This window comes from Corapipo altera, unplaced genomic scaffold (genome assembly GCF_003945725.1).
Source record: "Corapipo altera isolate COAL_440 unplaced genomic scaffold, ASM394572v1 24, whole genome shotgun sequence".
NCBI lineage: Eukaryota > Metazoa > Chordata > Aves > Passeriformes > Pipridae > Corapipo > Corapipo altera.
In genome coordinates, this window is record NW_020884903.1 from 2,371,424 (window position 1) to 2,395,383 (window position 23,960).

General features: G+C 40.8%; 1 protein-coding gene and 1 long non-coding RNA gene across 14 annotated transcripts in view; one reads left to right on the forward strand and one right to left on the reverse strand.

Annotated features, from left to right (window-relative positions):
* Positions 1–35: 35 nt before the first annotated feature.
* The window catches only part of MTCL1 (microtubule crosslinking factor 1), a 103,798-nt gene continuing 79,873 nt past the window's right edge, over positions 36–23,960 (forward strand). For 8 of the 12 annotated variants that reach the window (XM_027650769.1, XM_027650765.1, XM_027650767.1 and 5 more), the window contains exons 1-2: positions 10,995–11,311; positions 12,701–12,859. In XM_027650769.1, the coding sequence (XP_027506570.1) occupies positions 11,018–11,311; positions 12,701–12,859 (453 nt within the window). In that variant the 5' untranslated portion in view covers positions 10,995–11,017. Of the gene's footprint in view, positions 306–10,994; positions 11,312–12,700; positions 12,860–23,960 lie in introns of those variants that run through there. The other 4 variants (XM_027650774.1, XM_027650776.1, XM_027650775.1 and 1 more) reach the window with 2 other exon arrangements.
* LOC113950703 lies at positions 10,905–20,021 on the reverse strand. Of its 2 annotated transcripts, XR_003528857.1 has the most exons (3): positions 19,814–20,021; positions 18,070–18,210; positions 17,825–17,949 (listed from the first exon to the last, which is right to left on the reverse strand). It is a non-coding gene; the product is annotated as an uncharacterized LOC113950703 (long non-coding RNA). The 2 variants fall into 2 exon arrangements; XR_003528858.1 differs by lacking the exons at positions 17,825–17,949; positions 18,070–18,210 and adding an exon at positions 10,905–11,108 and having other exon boundaries at positions 19,814–20,009.

The following is a 23,960-nucleotide window of genomic DNA, read 5'->3' on the forward strand; positions in this document are numbered from 1 at the left end:
AGCAGCGCCTGGCCCCGGCCGCCAGCAGCGACGCCGAGTCCGGCACCGGCTCCAGCGACCGCGAGCGGGAGCCGCCCGCCGCGCATCACGCCGCTCTGCCCGCCGCGCATCCCACCGCCGAGCCGCCCCGCGCCGGCCCCGGCCCCGGGCGCGGAGCTCTGCCGGCCCCCGGCTCCCGTGGGGATGCGCTGCCTGCGGCCCTGGGCGGGGGGCGAACCCCCGGCCGCGCGGAGCCGCCGCCGGCGGGCCCGGAGGAGCTGCAGCGGGAGGTGGAGGAGCTGCGCTCGGAGAACGAGTACCTCAAGGTGAGCATCGCCCGCGGACCCGCGGTGGGGAAGGGAAGGGGGCGGTAGAGGCACGACCCCCTCCTGCCCGGTAATGCAGGGACCGCGCTGGGGGTAGCAGGTGGATTAACGCTTCCCGGAGTCACCTCCTGTGAGACCCTCCTGCGGGACCCTCCTGCCCCCGCCGGGCCAAATGCCTAATTTCACCCGCGGGAGAGAGACAGGGGCAGGGAGAGCCAGCTGGGCTCCTCACCTCCCCCTCCCCCCGTGAAGCGGGACCGCGGCACGTCTTAAGGGCAAATAAGAGACTTAAACGTATGATCGCGGCTCCCTGCATAGCCCGATTTGTGGGGACTGGATGAACGTCAGGCCGGTGCAACATGTACCGTGGTAATGTTACGTTTGGTTGACGTGGTGGTAGCTCAGCAAACCCTGATTCTTACTAAAGCACCGCAAACACTCTACTGGTTAGCAGGACTTTGCTTTCCAGGAACTGTTTTCCTCAGTATGACCCTTTAAGAAAAACCAAAACAACCGGTTCCCTCACTTGATGTGGAAGGGATGACAGCATTGTGCGCTTTGTTTATTGTGTTACTTTATCACTGAAAAGTGAAACCATTCGCCGTGAAGTACTAATAGAATAATAAGAGCAGCAATAAAAAAGTGTCACTGCATCTTTGTACAGGTAGAAAAATACATCTGTATGCATCCATGCTTGGAGAAACAGAAGAGTTCAATTCAGGCATGCTCTGAGCTGGGTTGACCTGTGGGAACCTTTAGTGGGACTGTATTTATAATCTGATCTTTTGGCACAGCAAAGAAGCTACGTCCATAAAGATCTATAAATAAGATAAACTGAGATAATCACGTAACCACAGCCACTGTACCATTTGACTGCCTCTGGTGAGAACAATCTTTGTTCCCTGATTTTGGAAACACCCTGTTGTCAAGCAAAATAACCGTGAAAATCCACGAGTTTTACTTGAAGGACTGGAGTTTGGTGTATAACCTTGGGAGAGAAGGGTGGTAAAGATGCAAACTAGGCTTGTTAAGGGGTTTTGGCTAAGGGACAAGAAATGATGTTCAGCATAGCAAAAGGGTAACAGCAGGGGTGCTGCAAGGTTTTTTGCTGGGTCTGGTGCTGCTTAGTGAACTGAAAAAAGGAACGAGCAATGATACAGCAAAATCTTCAGATGACATTAAGTTTTTCCTAGCTTAAGTCAAGCTCAGCAAAGACCAGACAGAACTTAATCATAAACTTAACTTCTGTGGAATGAAAAAATGAAGACAGAGGGTGAGAAATAAATCTTAATGTTCAAAATCTGATGCACTTGGAGGGAAGAAGGACTGAGTATGCATTTTTCTGTTTAAGTGTGTTGCATTAACTCATGAGCATCATGAAAAAAGAAGCAATGAGAACCTGCAGGCAAAAATTATGTTAGATTTCAGTGGGAACTGAAGAGAGAATAATGAAGAAAATCTGATAATGTCTTATAGATCTGTAGCTGTTACACAGGTCAGTGAGTGTACTTGAAATACTATGGGAACTGCTGGTCATCTAGAAAAGGATAACGGAGAACTAGACCAATAAAAATTATTGGCTCATAGCAACGCTTTTATAGCATTCATTGGATGAGAAACTCTGGAGTGTGGTAGGGAAATGTAATAGTCTATAAAAAGATTAGCAGCACAGAGAACCTTTATCATAAGCTTCTGTTTTGCTTGACAGCCCAGAAGTAAGAGGAGATGTAATGAAACTGGAATTGATAATAGGAATTGCGCTACCATTAGAAGTCATGGAGTCTGGGAACATCTCTTTGAATTATGGGATTTGCAAAAGTGTAATACTTAAACTTTAACACATTACAAAATATGTGTTAAGTCTTCTTGCTTTATATTGAAAGTGATTTTTAACTACAGGAAACTGAAAAAAGAGTCTTTCTGAATTGTCTAGGACTGGCCACTGTTGAGGTGTCCCACCTGGGGGACTCTGTGATCATGAGACCTGGTTGACATTGGCAAATCCTAGGTAAAGAACTTTATTCTGCGTCATTCCAAGTTTTTCACCCTGTGCAACAGTGTCTTCAGGTATTTCACCTTGATGTCTTCACCATCTATAGCAACTGTGTCCCAACCCTTTTTTGATTTGGGCTATGGCTTTTTCAGGCTACAATTTTTTCTGAGACCAGTAGGATAATACAGACTGCTTTCTTCCAGTGGGCAGTACCTGGAAAGCTATGAGCTCAGGCTATTGCCTCTTCTGAGGGAAATGAGTACACTATCTGCTCTCCTTGGCCCCTTGGGTGCAGGAGGTCTTAGTAGTTTTGCTTCTCTCAAAATGGTTGGAGAGGTGTAAAAATTATCAGGAGAATTCTCAAGCCTCATTTTCCTTTCCTAGGAAAACCTATAAAAAACTTTTGCAAATTAAAACCACAGCACTGCCTGAGTTGTTTACTTGTGAGTTTGTTTTGTGTGTTTTCACATTGGAGTGAGCTGCGTTTCTCCAGAGGGGGCTAAGGGATAACCGGGATGCTGTCTATGTAAATAGACAAATGATTAGATAAATCCCATAAGAAACTGTTAATTTTCTGAGCATGGCCATATGCCAAATTTTGTAGCTTTTACTCCTCCTTATCCCTCCCTGCAGCTAGAGTGCAGTAGTAAGTGCACAGAATAAAGTCTGTTTCAGGGAAATTTAATTTTCACATGATAAGGTCTTTCCTATATCTTTTATGTGTAACACAGGTTGTAGAAAAATTTCATCACTGATTTCAGTTTCAAGTATTTTTTGTGTAACTTTATTTCTGCTACCTGTGGGGGAATACTGTAATACTATAGCAGCATTTAAAAGGTATTACTTTTCTGCTGATGTTAAAGAGAGAAATTTTGTTGTAGTAGCTTACTCTGTAGAGCCAGGAGGTCATTGATAACTGCTAGTGTGGTAGGTAAAGTTTTAGTTATTGCTACTCAGTCCTGTTAGGAGCAAAATACTGCCCACACAAGTGATTGCTTTTCAAAATTACTTTGAAGTGTCCAGCACATGGAGAAGTGTCATGCAGTATGCAAATCCTTGGGAAACTTGAAAAGAAGGTCTTTGTGGTATAGAACCCTCTAAAGGATGAGGGATCTTGAGGAAGAGGGCCCAAATTTTAGCAATTAAACATGTTCTTGCTTTGTCTCAGCCAAACTTTAATTTAGGCTGTTTTAATTAAATAAACATACCAGCAGAAGCTGGTGTTTTAGTCACAACACATGCCCCTTTTCTCTTTACAGCAGCCTCCTACGTGAGGCATGACACTCCCTACAGCCCTTACAATGAAACTGGTGCTTGCCATGCTTTGCTTTACCTGGCCTTCTCTTTGTGCTTGTGTTGGAGTAAATTCAATATGCCAGAATTGCTGCCACAAAAATCCATTCTCAACTCTCTTGGATTTTTTAGATAACAGTCTTGTTTATCTTGTTTTGTCTTTCTTCTTTCTGTATTCATTTGTATCTATGACATGTTCTGGATATAAGTTGAATAAGGGACCACCCCAGACCCCTTTTTCCACTCTGATACACTCAAGGACATTCATATTTGTTTAAAATCACAACGTGTGTCTTATGAGGTTACATTGTATATCTTGACTCCCTTGAAACTGTAACTCTTTGAGCGTAGGCTTGAGCTGAACTCATAAGTAATCCCATGATTTCTTTTATTAACCTGCGGGGACTTATTGATGTCAAAGGGTTTTACAGAGCAAAAGTGATGCAAAGTGATGGGACCAATTTTTTTGTGTTTAGTGACGATTACCAGGGCTAGAAAAATAAAGCTTTTATCTCCCATCTCCACTTGACATGCTGCTTTTCCCACCTGGTGACTGGCAGTCTCAAAGAGAAGGTGATAATCCTGCCTGGGGCTCAAAACCTGCATGGCTGGGCTCGGCCAGAGGGATGGTCAGCTGTCGGAGGGAGATGTCACTTTGGGGAAGAACAGCGAGGCCATGTGCCTTGTTAGCCCCAGCTGTGTCCCTGTCAGCCCCTACTCTGCCTGGAGGAGATTAGCTGTGTGATGCACCAGGCAATAGTTTACCTTGATGGCCCTCTATAGATGCTGTCAGTGTTGCACCAGCCGGATGAACGCTCAAGCGGCTTCATCAGCCCCAGCCGAGGAAGTGTGTTGAAACAATACTGTAGCTGATGCTTGAATGAAGCAGAAAAGCTGCCAGATGCTCCTCTCACTCTCAGATCCCACGGACTTAAACCAGCCCTGAAGTCAACAGGTGCTCACGGTCCTACAATTTTTTAGTTCTCATCTTGTTTTGTGCACAAGCTTCAAACAATGTCAGATTGGTGCGTGACTTGTAAAGCAGCTTGATTTGAGAGCTATAGAATAACATCAGGGGCCCAGGGACTTCAGGTTCATTAACATATTTTGCAAGAGGCAAAAATTATGGTTGTTGCTTTCTTCCCAATCAAAGCCTTTTAGAGCATATTCATTCCTACTGCAGTTCTGCTGTAAAGTGATATGGGGGATGTGTTTATTCCTTAGCAGCAGCATCTCCTACGTACAGACAGTTTGAGATATTTAAAATACAAAAACAGAGATTATGTAAAATCACAGATCATGAATCTTGGATTTATCAAGGACTTTCTAGAAGCTCTGGATTCACCAGTGCAACGGTAGCTACCCACATAATTTCCACTCTTCCTCCCTTTTTCACTCTCCCCTCATTTCATTAAATGTATATTAAATAATATTCTATTTAGAAAATAGTACTGATGTAATCTACACATATGACTTTTGGCTAAATTATTAAAGACATTCTTTACATAGACAACTGAATTTCATCCTTCATTTGCATTTTCTTGAATACTATACAGTTTATTGATTTTTGTGTGTTTTCATCTTCCTAGTTTGCAGATATTTCTGAGTCACTATAAAACTTCTGGACACTGATGTGTTCTAATTCACTGGAGCCTAAATACTTTGCTAATATGCATGACCGTAAACACATAGTGATGAATCCGGTATTCATGTGCATTTTAATGCTATATTTTTTGCACATCTTTTCTCCCTAATAATAATTTAATTTTTTTTCAACTAATTGTTAGGTTTCACTATTTAGTTTCTATTCATGCTCTTGAGCTAAGAGCTTTTTCTGTTTTAGTGAGTAATTCAGCTCAGTGAGGGTAGATCAGCAGGCTGACCTAAATGCAACTGGTGCTGATGCCCCTACCTCTGTCTTTATATGCAGTTTAGGGGACTTACTTTAGACTGCATTTAGTCTAGCTGCTTGAACAAAACATCCCCATTGTTCATATATTTTACAGTTGTCCAGAGGACTCAAATAATGGAGCAAATTTGGTGCACCTTTGGAGTGTAGATCTGTCTTTATTTCATTTTGGAAGGAATCTGTTTCTTGCATGCTCTGTGGGCAGAATGAGTGTGCAGTTGGTGGAGATGATTGGAAAATTTACTTTCAAACCTGGATCATAACTAGGCTGACCAGTAGACACAGCCCATTAGTTGTCCAAGTATTCCTGGTCATTTCAGTGGGAATGACTCAGGTGACAATGGGTTACTTAGAGTAATAGCTACATGGCCTGACTCTTTTTCTTTCTCTCTCTCTTTTTTTTTTTTTCCTTCCCAAGAATCATAAACAAGACATATTCCTATAATTTATCCATAATTATACTTCATTATAAATTAAATCAATAATAAACAAGCATGTCATCAGTAAAGGTATTAATGAGATAATGGCTTCTCTTCTGACAGGCAAGTCTTCAATTTGCACAGTTCAGATGAGAAATGACCCATCAGTATGTATTTGGGCTACACAGTGATGGAAACTGCACAGAGGCTTTCCTCTTTCAGTCAGTTCACCTTGGTAGGTGACCCTAGGCTTGGTAGACTGACAAGGAAATAGAGAATCCTAATTTTGTTGCTTTTGCAATGAAGTCTGGAGGAATCCTGCAAAAATAAGCTGCTTAAGTATGGCCCTGTGTTCAGGGCCATGAATCTCAGGTGGGTGATTCCTATCACACTCCAAATAACTGGCGATTAGGAAGTCATTTGGGCCAAGCACCTGAAATCATAAGCAGTTAGACTCAGGAGCTGGTACAACTTGGATTTCTATTGTAAATTTGAGAAGAGCTGCCAGTTAGAAAATTATATGCTTTCCCACACTTCCCTTTGTTTTTTCTGATGATCAGGGTGACATAAGGAAAGAAAAGCAGTTTATTTTTTAGGAAAAAACTATTCTTTCTTCCAGGACTCTCTGCCGGGTGCTGTTCTTATTGAAAGTAATCGCATAATTACCACTAAATTAAAAGGGATGAAGAGGAGGCTCTCAGCCCTTACAGGAATCTACAGCAGAGTGAAGCTTCTGGTGCCAGCACTTAACCTTCCAATTTCAATTGCCACTTTGGAGTGCTGGAGCAGGTCCTCCCTGTTTAAGGAAGGGAGCAGGCTCTCCATTTTTAGATGAACAAAGAGGGATGGCTGCTTTCTTACTTGTTTGTTGTAATTACTTTTAAGTGCCTGTTCTGATCTCTTTCTTCAGTTTTACAATATTAAAATCCACAATATGAAGCTCAATACTTCCTGAGAGAGAGCTTTAATTCTCACTCATGATAATAATAGTAATAAGAACAATACATTTTAACAAAGTCAAGGATTTGGTGTATCTGGTATTTCCATCTGCCTTGCAGCCAGAGCATCCTTTTTTGCAAACTATTACATTTGATATTTTTAAGGTTTTGGCTTTGCTGCATTTACCTTTGATTTTGCAAATGATTGACATGTTTTCCTTCAAAGTAGCAGATCTGCCAGTTTAGTAACTAGAACCATCATAGTTTCAGTTATAATTTTCCCCTCCATGGATCTTTAATTTAGGTTCCTTCATTTTCTGTGCACAGATCGCTGTAGAAGAGGAGCTTAAACTGTTCTGGCTTTCTAGGTCCAATTGTAACAGTTCTGACTTCAGAGATGGTAACATAAAATTTCAGTGTCTAAGGCAGAATCATAAGTACTTTCCAAGGAGAATAAGCTGTTACGAACCCTTTTCACTGCTTTTGTGGCCTGTATTGAAAACAAGATTATGTCTTCATTGTAACTAAAAGTTAAACCGAGTAAAAGGTTATTCCAGTAGCCATAATTGTGTGCTGATTGACATACAAAATCTGAGCCAGATTTTCCAGAGGTGACATGTTCATATATATATATATATATGTAAAGATATAAAAATAGGACTTCATGCTGCTACTCAAAAAGATTTAATCTGTCTGATTTAATCTGGGTGTTTTTCTCACTGGGCTGGACAGACTATATACATTCAAGCCCCAAGCACTGCAGTAATATAGCAAAAAATGGGCTGACGCTGCATGCAGCCTGTACAGTGAGGTTTCTGCTCCTTATTCAGTCAAAATTGTTTGTGCCCTCGTGTTTGTGTGTATGGTGCCTTGTTTTAAAGCTCCTCCAAAGGATGCTGTATCTCTAAATACAAGGGGCTGGGATACAGTCTGAGTTCTATGTGAAAGGTTTCAGAGCAGAAAAAAAATTAAATGTGGAAAAGAAGTTCAATTTGGTCAAAAAATATCTGAGAGGAGAACTGTGTGAGGTTTTATAGTACAGTTCCTTCATTGTATCACAAATTTTAGTCTATCTGCAAAATTACACTAGAGAAAAGCAAACTGGTATTTATAACCAAAACCAGAGGCAAACATAGCAAAAAAAATAAATAAAAAATTACTAACTTATCAGAGTTGTGCTGATAAGGGAGATTGAGAAAACTTTGGTTTTCCAGGAGGTTAAAACTGTCCTATCTCCTGAAACATTGCTCATGCCGATGCTCACAACTGTTTGGGGAACTTCTTTGGTGGGAGGAAAGACACTGGATTCAAGCCTCCAACCAACAGACACAGTGACTTTTAAGGCTGGGAGAACTCCCATGGCCACAGAGGGAATCTGGGAATATTCAGTTTTAATGGGATGATTGTTTCAGGGATTGGGTTGTTTAAAATTATGTGAGTTTTAGTTTCCAAATTTGGTTGCAATAAATGCTTTGAAATCAAATATTGTTTATTATTTGTCTCTAAAAACCAACCAGATTTACTAATTACAAAACCTGATAAAGATAAAAAGGAAGTTTGAGATAAGCAATAACATTATAATTGCAGGCCACTTTATACATGAAAGCCATTGCTTAGTTCTTAAACATAAGCATTAGATTATAAACCAGATCCCATTAATTTGTTGATGACAGTTGTTTTTCTTTATTATGGATTTGTGTTCCGGAATTTTAATTTACAACCAAATTACTAATCTAACATTAGCATTCTGAAGATGATATTGAAAAGTTAATTGAACGCAAATCTAGTGGAGGTAAATTCAACGCCTGAGTCTGCAGACATCCCTAAGAAATAACTCTGATCCTGTTCATCCCAGAGGGCTGTACTGATTTGAGTACCTTAGCCAAAATACCTAGTTTATAAACTGGCAATGCAAAAGTGTACTCCTTTTCTTATGTTCAAAAGCCACTGCTACTCTCTAATCAGAAAACCTTGACGTTTTCTTCTGCGTCTCTGTCTTCACTGGGTAAACTTTAACTCTTGAAAGTGTCTATATATGTGAAGCATAGTGATGTGTGTTCATAGAAAAGAAAATAGATCTTGTCCCCAATTCACTCAAGTATGCATTGCTACATATTTCTTTTTTAAAATATGCATCTCTTATTAAAACTTCACCAGTGTGTTGTCTGTAAACTGGCCAGAGTATTTGGCTGTGTCCTTAGGAGGAGTAGATAGGACCTTGACCTTAAATTGCTTTGAAAGAATCCTGCTGGGTTGGGTCTGCAGAGCTCATTTGCTTCCTTGCTGTCTGCTGTTTGTGCTTAATTAATATATTTGAAACTTCTAAGGATGTCATGGCTGCAAGGGTAACCATGGTGACTATGCTTACACTATTCCTTCTCAGGCAGTGTATGGTGTGAGCATGATCCAGAACCCTTCAGCTTATCCATCCACACAAATATCCTGCTCCTGCACCTGACCCAGGGAGACTGTGGGACAGGATGCCCCTGTAGCAGAAGTCTGAATGTATTGAGAATGTACAGTGATAGAGTGGACCTGTGAGAAAACCTCTCTGTCCTTTCAGAGCATCTAGGCAGAACTATGTAGAGTCCCAGGTGGGCTGTACTAGTGGAGTAAAGCCTCGCTGGTGAGCCCAGAGTTGTAATTTTGGAAATAACAATCCTTATGCATACCCAAAATTTGGCTTATGCTGTCTCAACTTACTGAAATTAAACTAAAGCTGTATAAATACTGGAGGTTTTATATATGCATGGGATTTTGGTAAGAATGATGCTGTAATTCTAACTTAACTATGCTAACAAGGCTAAAGAAGTTCTACCTATCTTTCTTTGTTCAGGACTGCTGAGAGACAATATCTACCCTGCATTTGTTACCAAAGCTCCGGTGAAGCAAGGTTAATACATCAGTCTGGTTAGGGCATGGTAAGGGGGAATGGTTGAGAGAACTGCCAGGAGAGTGTAGCAGATTTGTTCATGGAGGGACTGGCCAGGGATAGTTCAGCCAGGGGGAGAGGGGCTTTTTCAAGGGTACTAACTTCATAGCAGTACCCTCTCCACCTGAGACAAGTGTGAAATATTCTCTTGCCACCTTTGGCATTTCAAGTGTGAAATGCTCTCCAGACAACCTTGGTATTTCAAGTGTCATTTACATATCTGAAGTGAGGTGACAATGCAGCTAACCCCAGTGCAAGTTCTCCTGGAATTTTATTTAAGCTATTTTTTCCACAGAAAGTTTGGTCTTTATAGCAAATGCAATTTTAAAGAAATCAATATAAATACGAGTCATCAAATACAAAAATTAATAGTTAATTTCAAATATTCTTGTCCTGGCTCTTTTTCTTGATTTTTCCCTCCAACTTTGTTCAAAGATTGTAGAGTCATTTTTTCTCTCATACAGTAGTTTAATACCTTGTACCCCTATGCTTGGAAGACTTTATAGCAGTTCAATCTCTGGAGCTTCAGTCACGCACAGATTAAACAAATGGGAATGATGGAGCTTATCCTGTTCAGCCGCAAATCTTTAAATCTGACTTTAGCGTGCATGTGCCACTCATGGTATAATGTGGAATTGGGGCAGTTCATGATGCCCAGAAAAGAATGACCAAGTTATTCCCATGGGCACAGATTTTGTTTTGTCCCCGTGGTCCTGTTATTGAAATGTGTGTGCACACAACAAAAACCCAGTTTCTCCTGCACACAGCCTGTGTCATGAAGCTTGTGCATAGTGCTAGGCTCAGGTGGGACAGCATTTTCATATGGAGCAGTTCGGTACATAGTATAAAGATTTATTAAATTTTTCAAGGGACAGTTTCATTTTTGAGAAGTGCTGGTTGTTAAAAAGGCACATCTCACAGAGATGCTGAGGTACTTGGTTAAGTAGGTTTACTGTAGTCTCAATAAAGCAAGGAAACAGTTCAAATAGTGATTAAGTATTATGCACTTTTAATTTTAAGTGGAGAGGATAAAATGATGGTGTTACCTGTATCAGAGACAGATAAGGTCTGCTTTTTATTATTAAAGCAATTGTAAGAGATATGACAAGTATTCATTGATTTAGTTCAGTGTAATTAGTCAATGTTGAGTTAAAACTTCTGTTCCTGTGACTTCTGGAGCTGCATGTTGCAATCTGTATCACTCCATTAATACGGTATCCTAGAGAGCATGTTTCCTATTTTGCTCCCATGGGTGAGATTTAGAGGTATGATGGAGCACTGTTTTGACTTCTCACAGGATGAGCTGGATGAACTTCGGGCTGAAATGGAAGAAATGCGTGACAGCTATTTAGAGGAAGATGTTTACCAGCTGCAGGAGCTCCGGCGAGAGCTGGACCGGGCAAACAAGAATTGCCGCATTCTGCAATATCGTCTCAGGAAAGCAGAACAGAAAAGCTTGAAAGTTGCACAAACAGGCCATGTGGATGGAGAGCTCATTAGGAGCCTGGAACAAGATTTAAAGGTGGGTTGAGCGATTCATATACATAGCAAAAGAGAGCAGACTGTGATGTGGCTCTTTGCAATGGAAGTGAGGGTGACACATGAAACAAGCAGTAGTTCTCCAAGTGCCAGGACCAATTTCCTTCTGCTGTGGTGGAGAACAAATATTAAACTTATCATCATAAAAAGATGTGTCACTGAGTAAAAAAACATGTGTTTAGATTCAAAATAAAAGAAATAAAGTCAAGTTACATTTAAGCCTTTGAAAAATTTAAAGGATCTTTTTTTACTGAAAACCTTAGCTTTTCAATACTGTATAAACAAAACCTGATACCTTTTTCCAATCCATGCTGTTTCCTTCCTTTTCACTTCTTGCTTATGCCAAGTAACTTAAAAAAAAACTAGTCAAAGCTGCATTTCTTAGTGTCTTATGAGTTACTTGTAACATTGACAGACTTATAATATTTTAGTAAGACAGAGAGAGAATCAAAATACTCTTTCCATAAAAGCACAAATCCCTGTAAAAATAATATTCCTAAACAGCTTTTATATTTTTCGGAAGTGTTTCCCTCAAGACCAAATTAGGCTTTGTATAGTCATCATGTTTGTATAGTTTCATCTTTCTTAATATTGCTGTTTTTAGAATATGTTCTGTAGAGAGGGACTGCTTGCCACTGGAATTATTAAGCATTTTGTACTTAAAAATGCAAAACATAAAATCTTCAGAAATTGGAACGATTTGTTGTCAGCAGTGGAAATGAAAGTAACACATCAAGTCATCAAACCTTTTAAAATATCAGACCTAATTTTGTCTTTTATGATAAAAAACAAATTATAACCTTATATAATTGTATACCTATGTTACAATTCCATAATTCATCATTTTGCATGATATATCACCTTTCCAAATGTTTTTGGAGTATATATCTATCCTTGTAAGGCTGGACTCAGAAAACCTAAGCTATCATATATTGCTGTGCTTTCATATCACTCTTGCCTAGTTGTGATTGCTGTTAGAGCAGCAAATCTGGGTGGATGACTGTTGCATGGATGTTTTGATCGATGACCTGTCAGCTTTGCAGCACAATTCCTTTCTTTTGCTTTATCTACGTGATATGCTGGAACTTTGATGGGCAGGTTTGGTATCTACTTGTTTCCTCCCACTGTTCTGACATTGCCTTAGCATAATGTGGAGATGGGTAATCAAATATATTTTCGTTCTGGATTTCTTTATTAGAAATGAATATTCATTTTGGAACTCAGAAGACTCAGAGGCTTTCATCAACAGTGTCATAATTGAATTAAAAATCTCTTGGCTTTCTAGGGTTGTAATATGCTTTTGCTGTAAGAGACATACTGTAGCTGTTGCTCCCCATGGATGATCTTCATGCATTTGTACTCTTCTGATCAGGTAGCCAAAGATGTTTCTGTCAGACTGCACCACGAGCTGGAGAGTGTGGAGGAGAAGCGTGTGAAAGCAGAAGATGAAAATGAAGTCCTTCGGCAGCAAATCATTGAGGTGGAAGTATCCAAGCAGACGCTACAAAATGAGCTGGACAAGTTAAAAGAGGTAAGCAATTGTCAGGAAAGGCATGCAGAGCAATGTTGGTGGGTTAGATGGGAAATTTGATGCACAGGTGTCTTAGACTTGATCTTACATGAAATGCTTTTCAATATTGCTTGTACGATTGCTCAAAAGGTCTCCTTTGTTACATGTCCCAAATGCAGTGATAGTTTAGAAGCAATAGAGATGTGGATGATGTGGCTTTTGTCTGTGCCTTCTCACAGGACTTCTGTCCCATTTTAAATTGTCTTCTTAAAACCTCTCTTTCTACTAGAGCAAAACCCTTTGATTTGACTCCAGCTAGCTCTGGCTCTCCTTTGCACAGACTGGGACTTCCACCTACTTGAAAGTCAAATGAGGTGTGCATGACTTGTCTCTGAGAGGATGGTTCAGATAGGCAAGCCGCCGTTTTGGCTGATACTCTTCAGTGGTGACAGTGGGAGCCACCAGAATGAGCTAGGCAGCAGGAATGTGGTCTGTTATGTATAAATAACATTGCACTTCAGGCACAGAAATGCTGCCTCTTGAGAAAAGGGATCATTTCAACTGGAGCTGACACATAGTCATACTGGGTGAAGTGATGATCCTTGGAAGCAAGTGAGCTGAGGAGCAGGGGACGGTAAAGGAAAGCCAAATACTAAGCATGGCTCTTTGCTGGAGCCCAATGTGTAGCAGTATTTCTGTTCTCTTAACAGTACAGCAGATTGACATCTCACAGCCTCTGCTCTGTTTTAAACCAGATTGAGATAGAGCATTTAAACATAATGAGGTAAGGCATTTATCCTCTGAGCCCTGGTCAGATTTAGAGAGCTGGTGCAATTATGTGTTATTTTAATCTTTCAAACATTGCTTGCGAGTCAACTGGCACAAAGCCTGGCTCAGTTTTATAAGGACAACACCTATTTAACTTCTCTTGCGTTTGAGTTATCAGTGGTCCAGTGCAAGAGTTTTGGAGTATTTTGTACCTAACAGAACAGATCATCACCTGGTGTAAATATCAGGGTTGCTTAGATTACTTATGAACCTGACACAAAGGATGAAGTCTGCATGATGTTTTAGCTATTCTTATTTCTCAATGTTATTTGTGAATGCTGTGCTTAATGGACAATACCGTGTTACAGGGTCTGCAGTCTATATTCCGTACAAAAATACCATCTCATTCACATGAACATATTGCTTGTTGTTGATTAACATGCAGGTCCGCTAGGTACTGCTTGGTCATCTTTGAGATTAAACAGCTTGAGAAATTAAATTGTGGGTGACCAGTGGGGGAAAAAAAGAGATCCAGCAGTGCTGAAGTCTCAAGGTAGCTCTAACCAGGCTGAATTTGCCTTGCTACTTAGATTGCTACAGTCTAGCCATGCTGGGAAGCTCCATTGACTCTGCTGCTTCTCTGCTGCATTGCGAAGCAAAGTGAATGCACCCTTACTTTCAAAGAGGGCTTTGCACCCTAAGAGGCAACCGCTGGAGGAGAGCTAGGGAAAGGGAAAGATAGCAGGTAGAATGATGGGATGAATTCTTCTGATCTGGAGATACAGCAGGGCATAAAGTGGATCATAAGATGTAGTAGTAGCAGCAGTAGAGATAATCTGGTTTCTCATACCATGAGTTGTGGTTTCTCTGGCAGTCAGAATTTCACAAGGTCACAGTAGGTGACAAGATGGAGGTTTGAGTCCTTGACATGTCATACTGGGACAAATGAGCCAAAAGCTGGAGAAACACAGCAATGTGTGTGTCAGATAAGTATGTGTTGGTAATGTTGTCAACGTTACTAAAAAAAAAGAAACTAGTCTTGACTCAAGATGCGTTCAAATATCTACCAGAAGCAATGCCTTCTTAGAAACATTTAATATGTACAAAGCTCTAAAGGAGCGTATTACAGACATGCCAGTGGGAAAGCTAGTGCTTTATATATCAGGAGAAAAGTGACCCAAAGGCCATGTAGCTTCTTCCCAATCCACCCTGACTATGCATCTTGTCTATCTAAAAGCTGACAGTTAGAAGGAGCATTTTTCCTAACCAGTCCTAGAGCACTGCCTGAGGCCCAGTTAGACAGTATTCACCCTCTGATATAGCTCACTATATGCTCATTTCCTGTAATATCCTTGACTATTCTCAGCCCTTTTCCTTTATCATCCTCTGATCAACAAAAACGTTTTCTCACATCCATGTTCATGTTTATTACTTAATTCAGTGCTAGTTTCTGCTTTGGTCTGCTGTACAATTCCCTCGGGTTCAGTTTCTCACTGCAGTAGATGGCATGTATGTTAATTACCTTTAACGTGTTTTGCATGCTAAAATGTCTTTAGTAATTGTACACATCTCTGAAAACCACTCTTTCTTTAAAACCACCTTTAGTTTTTACCATAATCTCTTGAAGAATTCCTAATGTTTATCATGTTTAGTGCTGTTGCATATTTTTTATCCCAGTACCTGTTTTCATCTCCTGTGATACTTTTAACAGGATTTCTTTGGTGTAAAATGCATACAGACTCATTCTATCTAAATAAAATTCTTATTTCCTTAAGAAAGAAACCTTACAGGTTTAACTAGGAAATTATTTTTTTACCTCCTACTGACCATGTAATTTCAAGTTGTTGTCATAAATAGGTATAAGATAGACTTTCCTCTTTGTCACTAAATAATATTTCTCAGTGGGTCTTACCTTTGCAAATAATCCTTCACAGTCTCCCCTCCCCTCTCTCTCCTGCTGCTAAAGCACTTCCCTCCCCAGTCCCAGATGCTTCTGGATTCCCATTTCATGACATACTTGCAGAAGTTTATCAAAATCTATCGAAACCACATCTAGACTCTTGTTTTGTTCTGGTATCTGCAAATACTCCCCACCATCAAAATATTCTGATTTTCACTGAATGTTTCTGTAAGGAGCTGTCACATGATCAGTGAGTCACTTACAGGTTTTTTAGGGTAATGCCACCTGTTTCCCTTTGTTTTTTTCCTTTTTTTTTTTTATAAGAGTACTCTATCCCTTCAGCCTTTTGCTGCATTTCCTGTGTTTTGAGCTAAGATATGAATTGCTAAGGATGTTTAATGAATGCTTGTGGATTTTATCCAATTCTGCTGTCTTCCAGTTAGACATCATTTTTCTCTGAACATCTTCATCAGTATCCTGGCATTCGCTTTGCTTACTCATGCCACTCTACTTCCTTTTTTATTCAGTCCTGTTAGCCAAAAGATTATATGGTGCTTTCTTTTCCGTAATACTTCATATGGGTTTTTTTAAGATATTATTTGTTTATCACAGTGTAGGTTCATCATCTGCTACTCTTTCCTGAAATACTTCCACTGATTCTTTTGAAGCTGCTTCTTTCACTGGGTTATAATGTTTTCTCACTGAATATTTTTTGACTTTACTGACTGTACTAGGTTTTTCTGTTTCAGTCAAACTGCTGCAGCACTGTGGTTCATTGAATTTTTTCCATGATTACATTCACCTACTTTTTCACTTTTCCTTTTTCATATCTTCCCTTTCTTTTTCTTTTTTTTTTCCTATGAACTTTTCAACTGGTTTGGGGCTGCCATCTGGTACTTTTTTTGCGGCATTCTCCATCAGAGCTTCAGAGTTTTCCTACTGCTGTGAACACTTCTTTGTAGCATATCCTGGAATGTCTCTGAGAATGATCCCTTCTAGGAATTCGCTAGGATTTTCTGTGACTTATGAAAGCTGCTTCCTCCTTACAACTTTAGAAGCAAAGGCAGTGTGCCCTCACAGATTCAGTAAGTACACATATCCCTGCCAAGGCTTGCTTGCTTTTTTTCTCTTGTTGTCTGGGTTATTAACATTGCCATTTGAGTCAATACGCTGCCAGGAGAGAAAAAAAATTACTCCATCACTAACAAATTACCTCAGCAACATCTCTGCAACTGTCATTTCCCCCTTCCTAATATCCTAATGCATCTCCTGAGAAATACTGGTGTATGTTAAGAATTTCTCTCTGTCAACCAACCAGCAAGCATTCAGAACACTTTTTTCCAAAATTTCCTTTCCTTTACATCAATGCAAAATCCTTAGCAACTCTCTTCCGAGAATCTACAAACCAGAACTTTTCTCAAAGGCTTGACAATAGCAAGTGGATTTTCTTTGAGAACTGAACATCTCCACTCAACATCTAACTCATCCAAAGCATCATTTCCTTGGAGCCACCAGGGCATCTTTAGGGAACTTCTTCCTTATATTTTCTCTGGAAAGATATTTCCCAAATAGATGATCTATTTTTAGTATGAGTGTAAACAACTATGAAGTCATACTTGGCAAGTGTTGAGTGCCCTTATGTACAATGGTCATTAATTGCCCTGTAAGCAATACCTCTCAGAGTAATCCTTTCTCTAAAAACTCTGTACCTTGGGAAGAACAGACCATTTTTGCTACTTGCTGTAGGAAATGCACTGAGATGGCACATGAGACAGCAGCAGGACCTGCTCCTGTTCCCCAAAGGGAGAATGAGTCAGCTGCTTATTTGCAGCTGCTAATTGTGTGTTTTCTCATGTCCTTTGTCTGGGTTTGGCATTAGCCAGGGTAGAGAGAAGAGGCAGAGCTGTGGCAGCACTGACACTGCTGGGGAAGCGTAGCCCTGCCAGATCAGACAAAGAGAGGGGAGGAATAAGGTCAGGAGTAGCAGCTGCTGAAAGATTTGATGTAAGTACTATGAAATGGTTTAGCAAGAAAAGAGTGAGAAGTGTGTAACTGGGAAGAAAGGGGCATTTATTTCTTGCGTGTTTGCTGTACCGAGCAGGTGACAGCCTCTCTTATTGCCACTGAAAGCAAAAGGACTGGAGGGGGAGCAACCGGAGGTGTTGCTTTCTGTCTTGCAAGGACGTCTGGCGTAGCAGCCACCTCCCATGTGACACTGAGATTTTCTTGGTCAGCTCCTAACTTCAGTTGACATCGTTTGTGTTTTGAGGCCTCCGGATTGTTGGGACCACTAGAGACACAAGTGCTGTTCTCTGGGCATGTTCACTCAGGAAATCACTTCTGGCTGATGGAGAATGATGGCTGCAGCTCACATTCACTGGTGTTTTTACAAAGAAGGATAGACGCAAAATGGGAAGTCAAGTAATACTGTTCCCATTCATTTCTGCATGAGAGGAGAGAAGTACAAATCCACTGTCCATTAGTAATGTCTCCAGCACATATCTCCAGGACACAGACTGAGATGAAAACCAGTACATACTATAAATGGGCTTTCCCAGGTTACCTGTGGGCTTTTTAGGGCAGTGGCATCCCTAAAGGCTCTTTCATCCAGGGCTTACTTGCTAATGGGGATGCTGTGATGCCTAAGCTTACTCTCTCCTCCTCCCCTGCAGCACCTGATTTTCAAGGCACAGTTCAACAACTGCTGCTTTTAACAGTCAAAGAAAATTTTTTGTTAAAATATCTGTTCATTTTAACAGAGTGAAAAGGTGCATTCAGAAGCTTATAAAACTGATAGAGTTATAGAAGATAAGATGAAATGTCTTTCAGGCATATTATTTAGAGACAAATTTTGCTTCTCAGTGCATGTGCACTGCTCTGTTTAACATCACTAGAGGTGGAGAGCATTTTGCCGAGGGAAGAATTCAGCTCTACAAACATAATATAGCAAAATGAAATCTGGAGGCTACTCCTTGGAGCTGAGTGTGACAGTGATTTTCATTGCTATGAACCTTATAAGTAGGGCATACTATATGCCACATGAGTGTAAAGTGTGATTATTCCAATCTGAAATCACATTTTCTCTTTTTTCTCTTATATAAATATACAGATATGGTGTGAAGTGATACACAAATGGTGAAGAAATTATTTTTAGTGAAAACACACTTGTTTGTATAAAACATTACCCATATTTTCATTAGCTAGGACTTCATACATGTTTATTAATGTATCCCATAATGTTTTTCAGTCATTTGTCAAATGAAGTTTACTCACTGAAGTAGGGCTATACTGTGAGAAATCTTTGATTTTTGTAATGTATGACTTTTTTTAGCTATCAATGAGTTTACGTGATGGAAAGTTTATGAGAAACAGGGCAAGATTCAAGTAACATTAAAAGGACTAAGCAAGAACACCATGTTGACTCAATAACCCTTCTTAGAACTTAGTGCTTGTGACAGTTATAAGTAATGAAGTCTTGTGCAATAATCATAACTTACCCCATTAACTGCATGAAAGTTTTACCGCAGCACCATTTTGTCTCCAGTATCTTTTTTTTACTGTGATAAATAATGAATTGGTACCTAAACCACAGTGAATGATTTATACTTGTTATGGCATTTCAGGAGCTGTACAGATAGTGAAATGGCCTGTCCCTTATCGGTACCAAAAAACAGAGTGGAGGGAACACATGGGAATGGATCTGGCTGGACTAGAAAAACATAATAATTAGGAAGCAAACTCAGTAACATGATTTTTTTCTTTTTCAAAGCAATTATATTATACATCTTCTAATACGCTGCCCACTTTGTTTTTTAGAAATATAAAAATATCTTTGAACAAAAGAACACCTGAAATTTTCAAAATGTTTTGAAAATTTGTTATGCTTATAAAGGTCTCTTACGCTTATAAATGCCCCTCCCCAAACAGTATCTGCCTCTGAATTCATGATTTACCAAATAAATTGCCACCAAGCTTTGGCTAGTCTTTTATTTTCTAGGTATTTGCTATTTTTCCACACTTGCCAGCAATCTACTAACACTACTTCCAAATCCGATTATAATTTTTGAAGTGAGTGATTTTGAGATAAAGTAATAGTGATTCTGCTGATCACATCCAGAATTTTGTCACATTCAAAACCCCCTGTTCTTCTGTTACTCTGCCTGAGCAGATCACCTCATCCCAGACACAGGCTTCAGCTAACTCACCCCTTTCATTACTCCCAAATGTTTTTAAAGACCACACCTAGCTTTAGCATATGGAGAAATTACGTTTAAGTGATGGCAGCTACAGCAGGAAAAATGACCTACTGTAGCTGCATGATAGTCCAGGTACTGGTTAGATATAAGGATACCTTCTTTTTCTGGTAACTGAAATTCCTTTATACTCCATCGATCATGCATTTTTCTTACTACATAGCAGAAGTCTTTTGGTAGCTAAAAGACTGCTACTTTTTCAATAGCAGAGACTGGTGTGGAGATAACCTCCACGAAGCTCCAGTTGTGTATCAGTCTCCCCATCCTCCACCCAGTTACCAAAAATAATCCTGCTGTCTGTCACATGGGCTTTCAGCAGTGACAGTGCAAACAAACTGTAGCCTCTGTGACATTTTCATTTGAAAAATATGAATTTATTTTTCACTCCTTCCCTTAATTTATCCATAACATAATTAAAGGTTTTCTTCAGCAAATCCTTGCAAAATATTGGTAGCAAATCCTTCAAGCGTTGTTCTGGGGCAAAAAAATAATTGTATGCTCTCCATATTCTAAATCATGTTTCAACTGGGGCATAAGTCCCATGTGAAGACAGTACTCTTTGCTTTTCTTGCCAAGGTGTGGGCAAGACTGTTTCAGGACAAGCAAACTTTTGCTGCATACTGCTGTTCTGTGAACAGAAGCTGTGATTTAAAGCTAGAATATCCACAGCTAAATGTACACTGAAGCTGATTGGGAATATCCCATATCATTCCACTCTCTGGTGAAATTCAGATCAGCCACCATCTGGTAACGATTCATGGGGGAAGCATCATGCTGTATGCAGTGTTTGGGGTGGAGGTGGGTACCAGGGCACTGCAGTTTCGGAGGTATCTCATCCCTGCCCTTCCTGCTTTTCCACCCAGGGCTCAGAGAATCCAGCACGGATCCTAAGTGAATATAGCCTTGAGCATATGAGGGAGATCCAGCTGAAGGAGAAAGGGTATATAAACCTGTAAAAAAGCTCCCTTTGTTTGGCACTCAGTGCAAGCTGACATCACCATCAAACCCAGTGCCACCACTGCTGGGAGGCACAGCTTCACTGCCACCCTTTGGCTGGCTCACAGTGAGCAGGCACCAACTGTTTTCATCTCACGTCGCCGGTAATTTCATCCCAGCATCTGGAGCTCTGGGTAGCGGGACGGAAAAGAGGAAGAGACAGTCTGTCAGGGTGAGAAGAGGAGCTTTGTGAGATGCATGGTTTCTTAACAAATTCTCCAGATTGCCTGTGGTTTTTGTTATGATGATGCTGCACATAGGAATGTGTCGCACTGGAGCATTGGCAGCCATGGGGACGGCACTGTCCAGAAATGCTTAGGAAGGTGAAAAAAATCCAGAGCTATAGATTTTTGTCCTTCTTTGAAAGGGTTAATTGATTATATCTCTTCTGAAATTAATTATTTACACTTGCTTCTCTAGCTCTATTTTTAAAAGGAGAATGTAACTTATTGCACAGATAACTTATGAATTATTAACATCACACTACTCAAGCTGTCAGAGGATGAATGAGGAGGAAAGATCTGACCCTCTTGGCAAATTTTGCTTTGCCACATGCTATGGCACTGGACTTTCCCCCTTCCCTACACCTGGCACTGTGCAGGTAAGCCTGGCTCCACTGTCCAAAGCCTTACTGGCTGAAAGACAGCCCAATTTGGCAGTGCGCCACATGTTGCCTGGATCTGTCAAGAAGTTCTCTGTTCCCGTGGAAGGGAAAAATGGAGTCAGTTGGTGCAAGCAGGTCAGGAAAAGGGTTTAAGTGGCAAAGAGGTGGAATTAAGCAGTTGTTAGTCTTCAAGCAAATCAGCACATTTTGCTGCTCCCTGTAAATAATCTGTTTCCTTGTGCCACAGATGAAGATACTTTCACCCATCCTGCTCTTTTCAAAAACGTAATCCATGCCAAACCAGTGGCATGTGCAGTACTTCAGCCCCTTTCTCATCCCCGTAGGAGTGATCCCAACACTCCCACTGGTATTCTCAGCAGTTATATTAGGGGGAGCTCACTGCAAGGTCAGCATACTTTTCCACCCCATTCCTACACTCAGCCTGCTGAAAAATGCCTGGGAAGGAGACAGTATCTGTTCTGTGGGAGGAAGCATGGCAAAGCCTTTGCTTGATTTAGGTTTAGGTTTGATGTGCCTTGATGTGAGAAAGCCTGAAGTTCCTTTTAGTACCCATAATGGTGGTTCATTCATTCTAGAAAAATGACACAATCTGCCCAAATGGGTACGTTATTTCTGATTTCTGTGTTTATTTTTCTTTTTACTGTATACTTTGTCAGATGGAAGCTCAAGCACAAATTAATATAAACATTACAAGATATTCTTTCTTATCTAGCATGAAAATTTTAGGTCTTGCTCCAATTATAGTAGCCAGAGCTGGGGAGGGTAAATGGTGCTGATATTTAGAGACATCAACATGATGTCTACGTGGGCAGAAGAAGTACAACGATCCATCTGAGACTGCCAGATGTACGTATTAGTCTATTTAAGGCCTCTTTCTCAGGGATCACTCCAAAATAGTTACAGTCCAATCTCTACAGCATGCTCTCTACAGTCAGCTGTACAGAGAGAAAGTGGGTCTTGTGCAGAGATTGGTGAAGGCAGCTCTCCTCATTCTTGCTGTATGCAGAGTTCAGGATAAATTCCCATCCCTGAGTTCAGTGGTGTCAAAACCAGCAGACTTCGAAGGGATGAAGGAGGGAATAAAGTAATTAAATTATAAGATAAAACAGTTCTAAGGCAGATGGAAATCTGAAAACCTTTAAGTTGCTTTTGTCTTTAATGTTTTTCATCACGTAGAATATATTTTTCTATAAAAAGTAGTCGAGGAATTTTTTTTCTTCATTTCTCCTTTCAGTTTTCAAGAGTCTGGTCCTTCCTAGAATCATAGAATAGCTTGAGTTGTGACGGACCTTTAAAGGTCACCTAGTCCAACCCACTTGCAATAAACAGGGACATCTTCAACTGGATCGGGTTGTTCAGAGCCCCAGTCTGACTTTGAATGTTTCCAGCAATGGGATGTCTACCACCTCTCTGGGAAACCTGTTCCAGTGTTTCACCACCCTCATCATAAAAAAATTCTTCCTTATGTCCAGTCTAAGTCTACCCTCTATTAGATTAAAACCTTTACACCTTGTCCTATTGCAACAGACCTTACTAAAAAGTGTGTCCCTGTTGTTCTTCTAAGACCTCTTTAATTTTGAAAGGCTGCCATAAGGTCTCCCCAGAGTCTTTTCTTCTCCAGGATGAACAACTCCAACTTTCTCAGCCTGTCTTTATAGGATACGGTCTCCAACCCTCTGATCATCTTCAAGGCCCTCCTCTGGACTCTCCCTAACTGGTCCATGTCTTTTCTGTGTTGAGGATCACAGAGTGGGGTCTCACCAGACTGGAGTAGAGAGGCAGAATCACTTCCTTCAGCCTGCTGGTCATGGTTTTTTTTAATATGGTTGTCTTTCTGGACCACAAGTGCAGATTGCCAACTCATGTCCAGCCTCTCATCCACCAGCACCCCCAAGTCCTTCTCGGCAGGGCTGCTCTTGATCTGTTCATCCCCCAGCCTGTGTTGATACCAGGGGTTGCCCCAACCCAGGTGCAGCATCTTGCACTTGGTCATGTGGAACCTTGAGAGGTTCACAGGGCCCACTTCTCAAGCTTGTCCAGGTCCCTCTGGATAGCATCCCATCCTTCAGGTATGTCAACTGCGCTGCTCAGCCTCCTGTTGTCTGCAAACTTTCTGAGGGTGCACTCAATCCCTCCACCTATGTCATTGATAAAGACATTAAACAGTACTGGTCCAAGTGCAGAGATCAGCTTTCCTGCCTCCCCTTCTACAGGTCCCTCTTTGGTGGGATTCTCACATTTTCTGCTCATGCCTTTCCTTCTTCACCTTAGGCTTTTCCTCTGCATATTGCAGATGTGCATGCTAAATTGAACACACAATTCTCTAGTATATACAAACCAGCCCTTGAGGTTAGGAGCAGCTGGGATGGGCAGGACTTCAGACACACCTTGGCACAGGGAGCTGAGCTTCACCATTTGGAAAGTTATTTTATAGCTGCTGCCAGAATTTTTTGCTCCCTTAGGCCAGGGCTTCAGGCAAGCGCAAAAATCTTCAAACAGGAAGTCTTTTCTTCTCTTTATGATTCCACCTGCTCTCAATTTCCTTGAAAATACTGCAAGAACATTCCCTTGGTGGGAAAA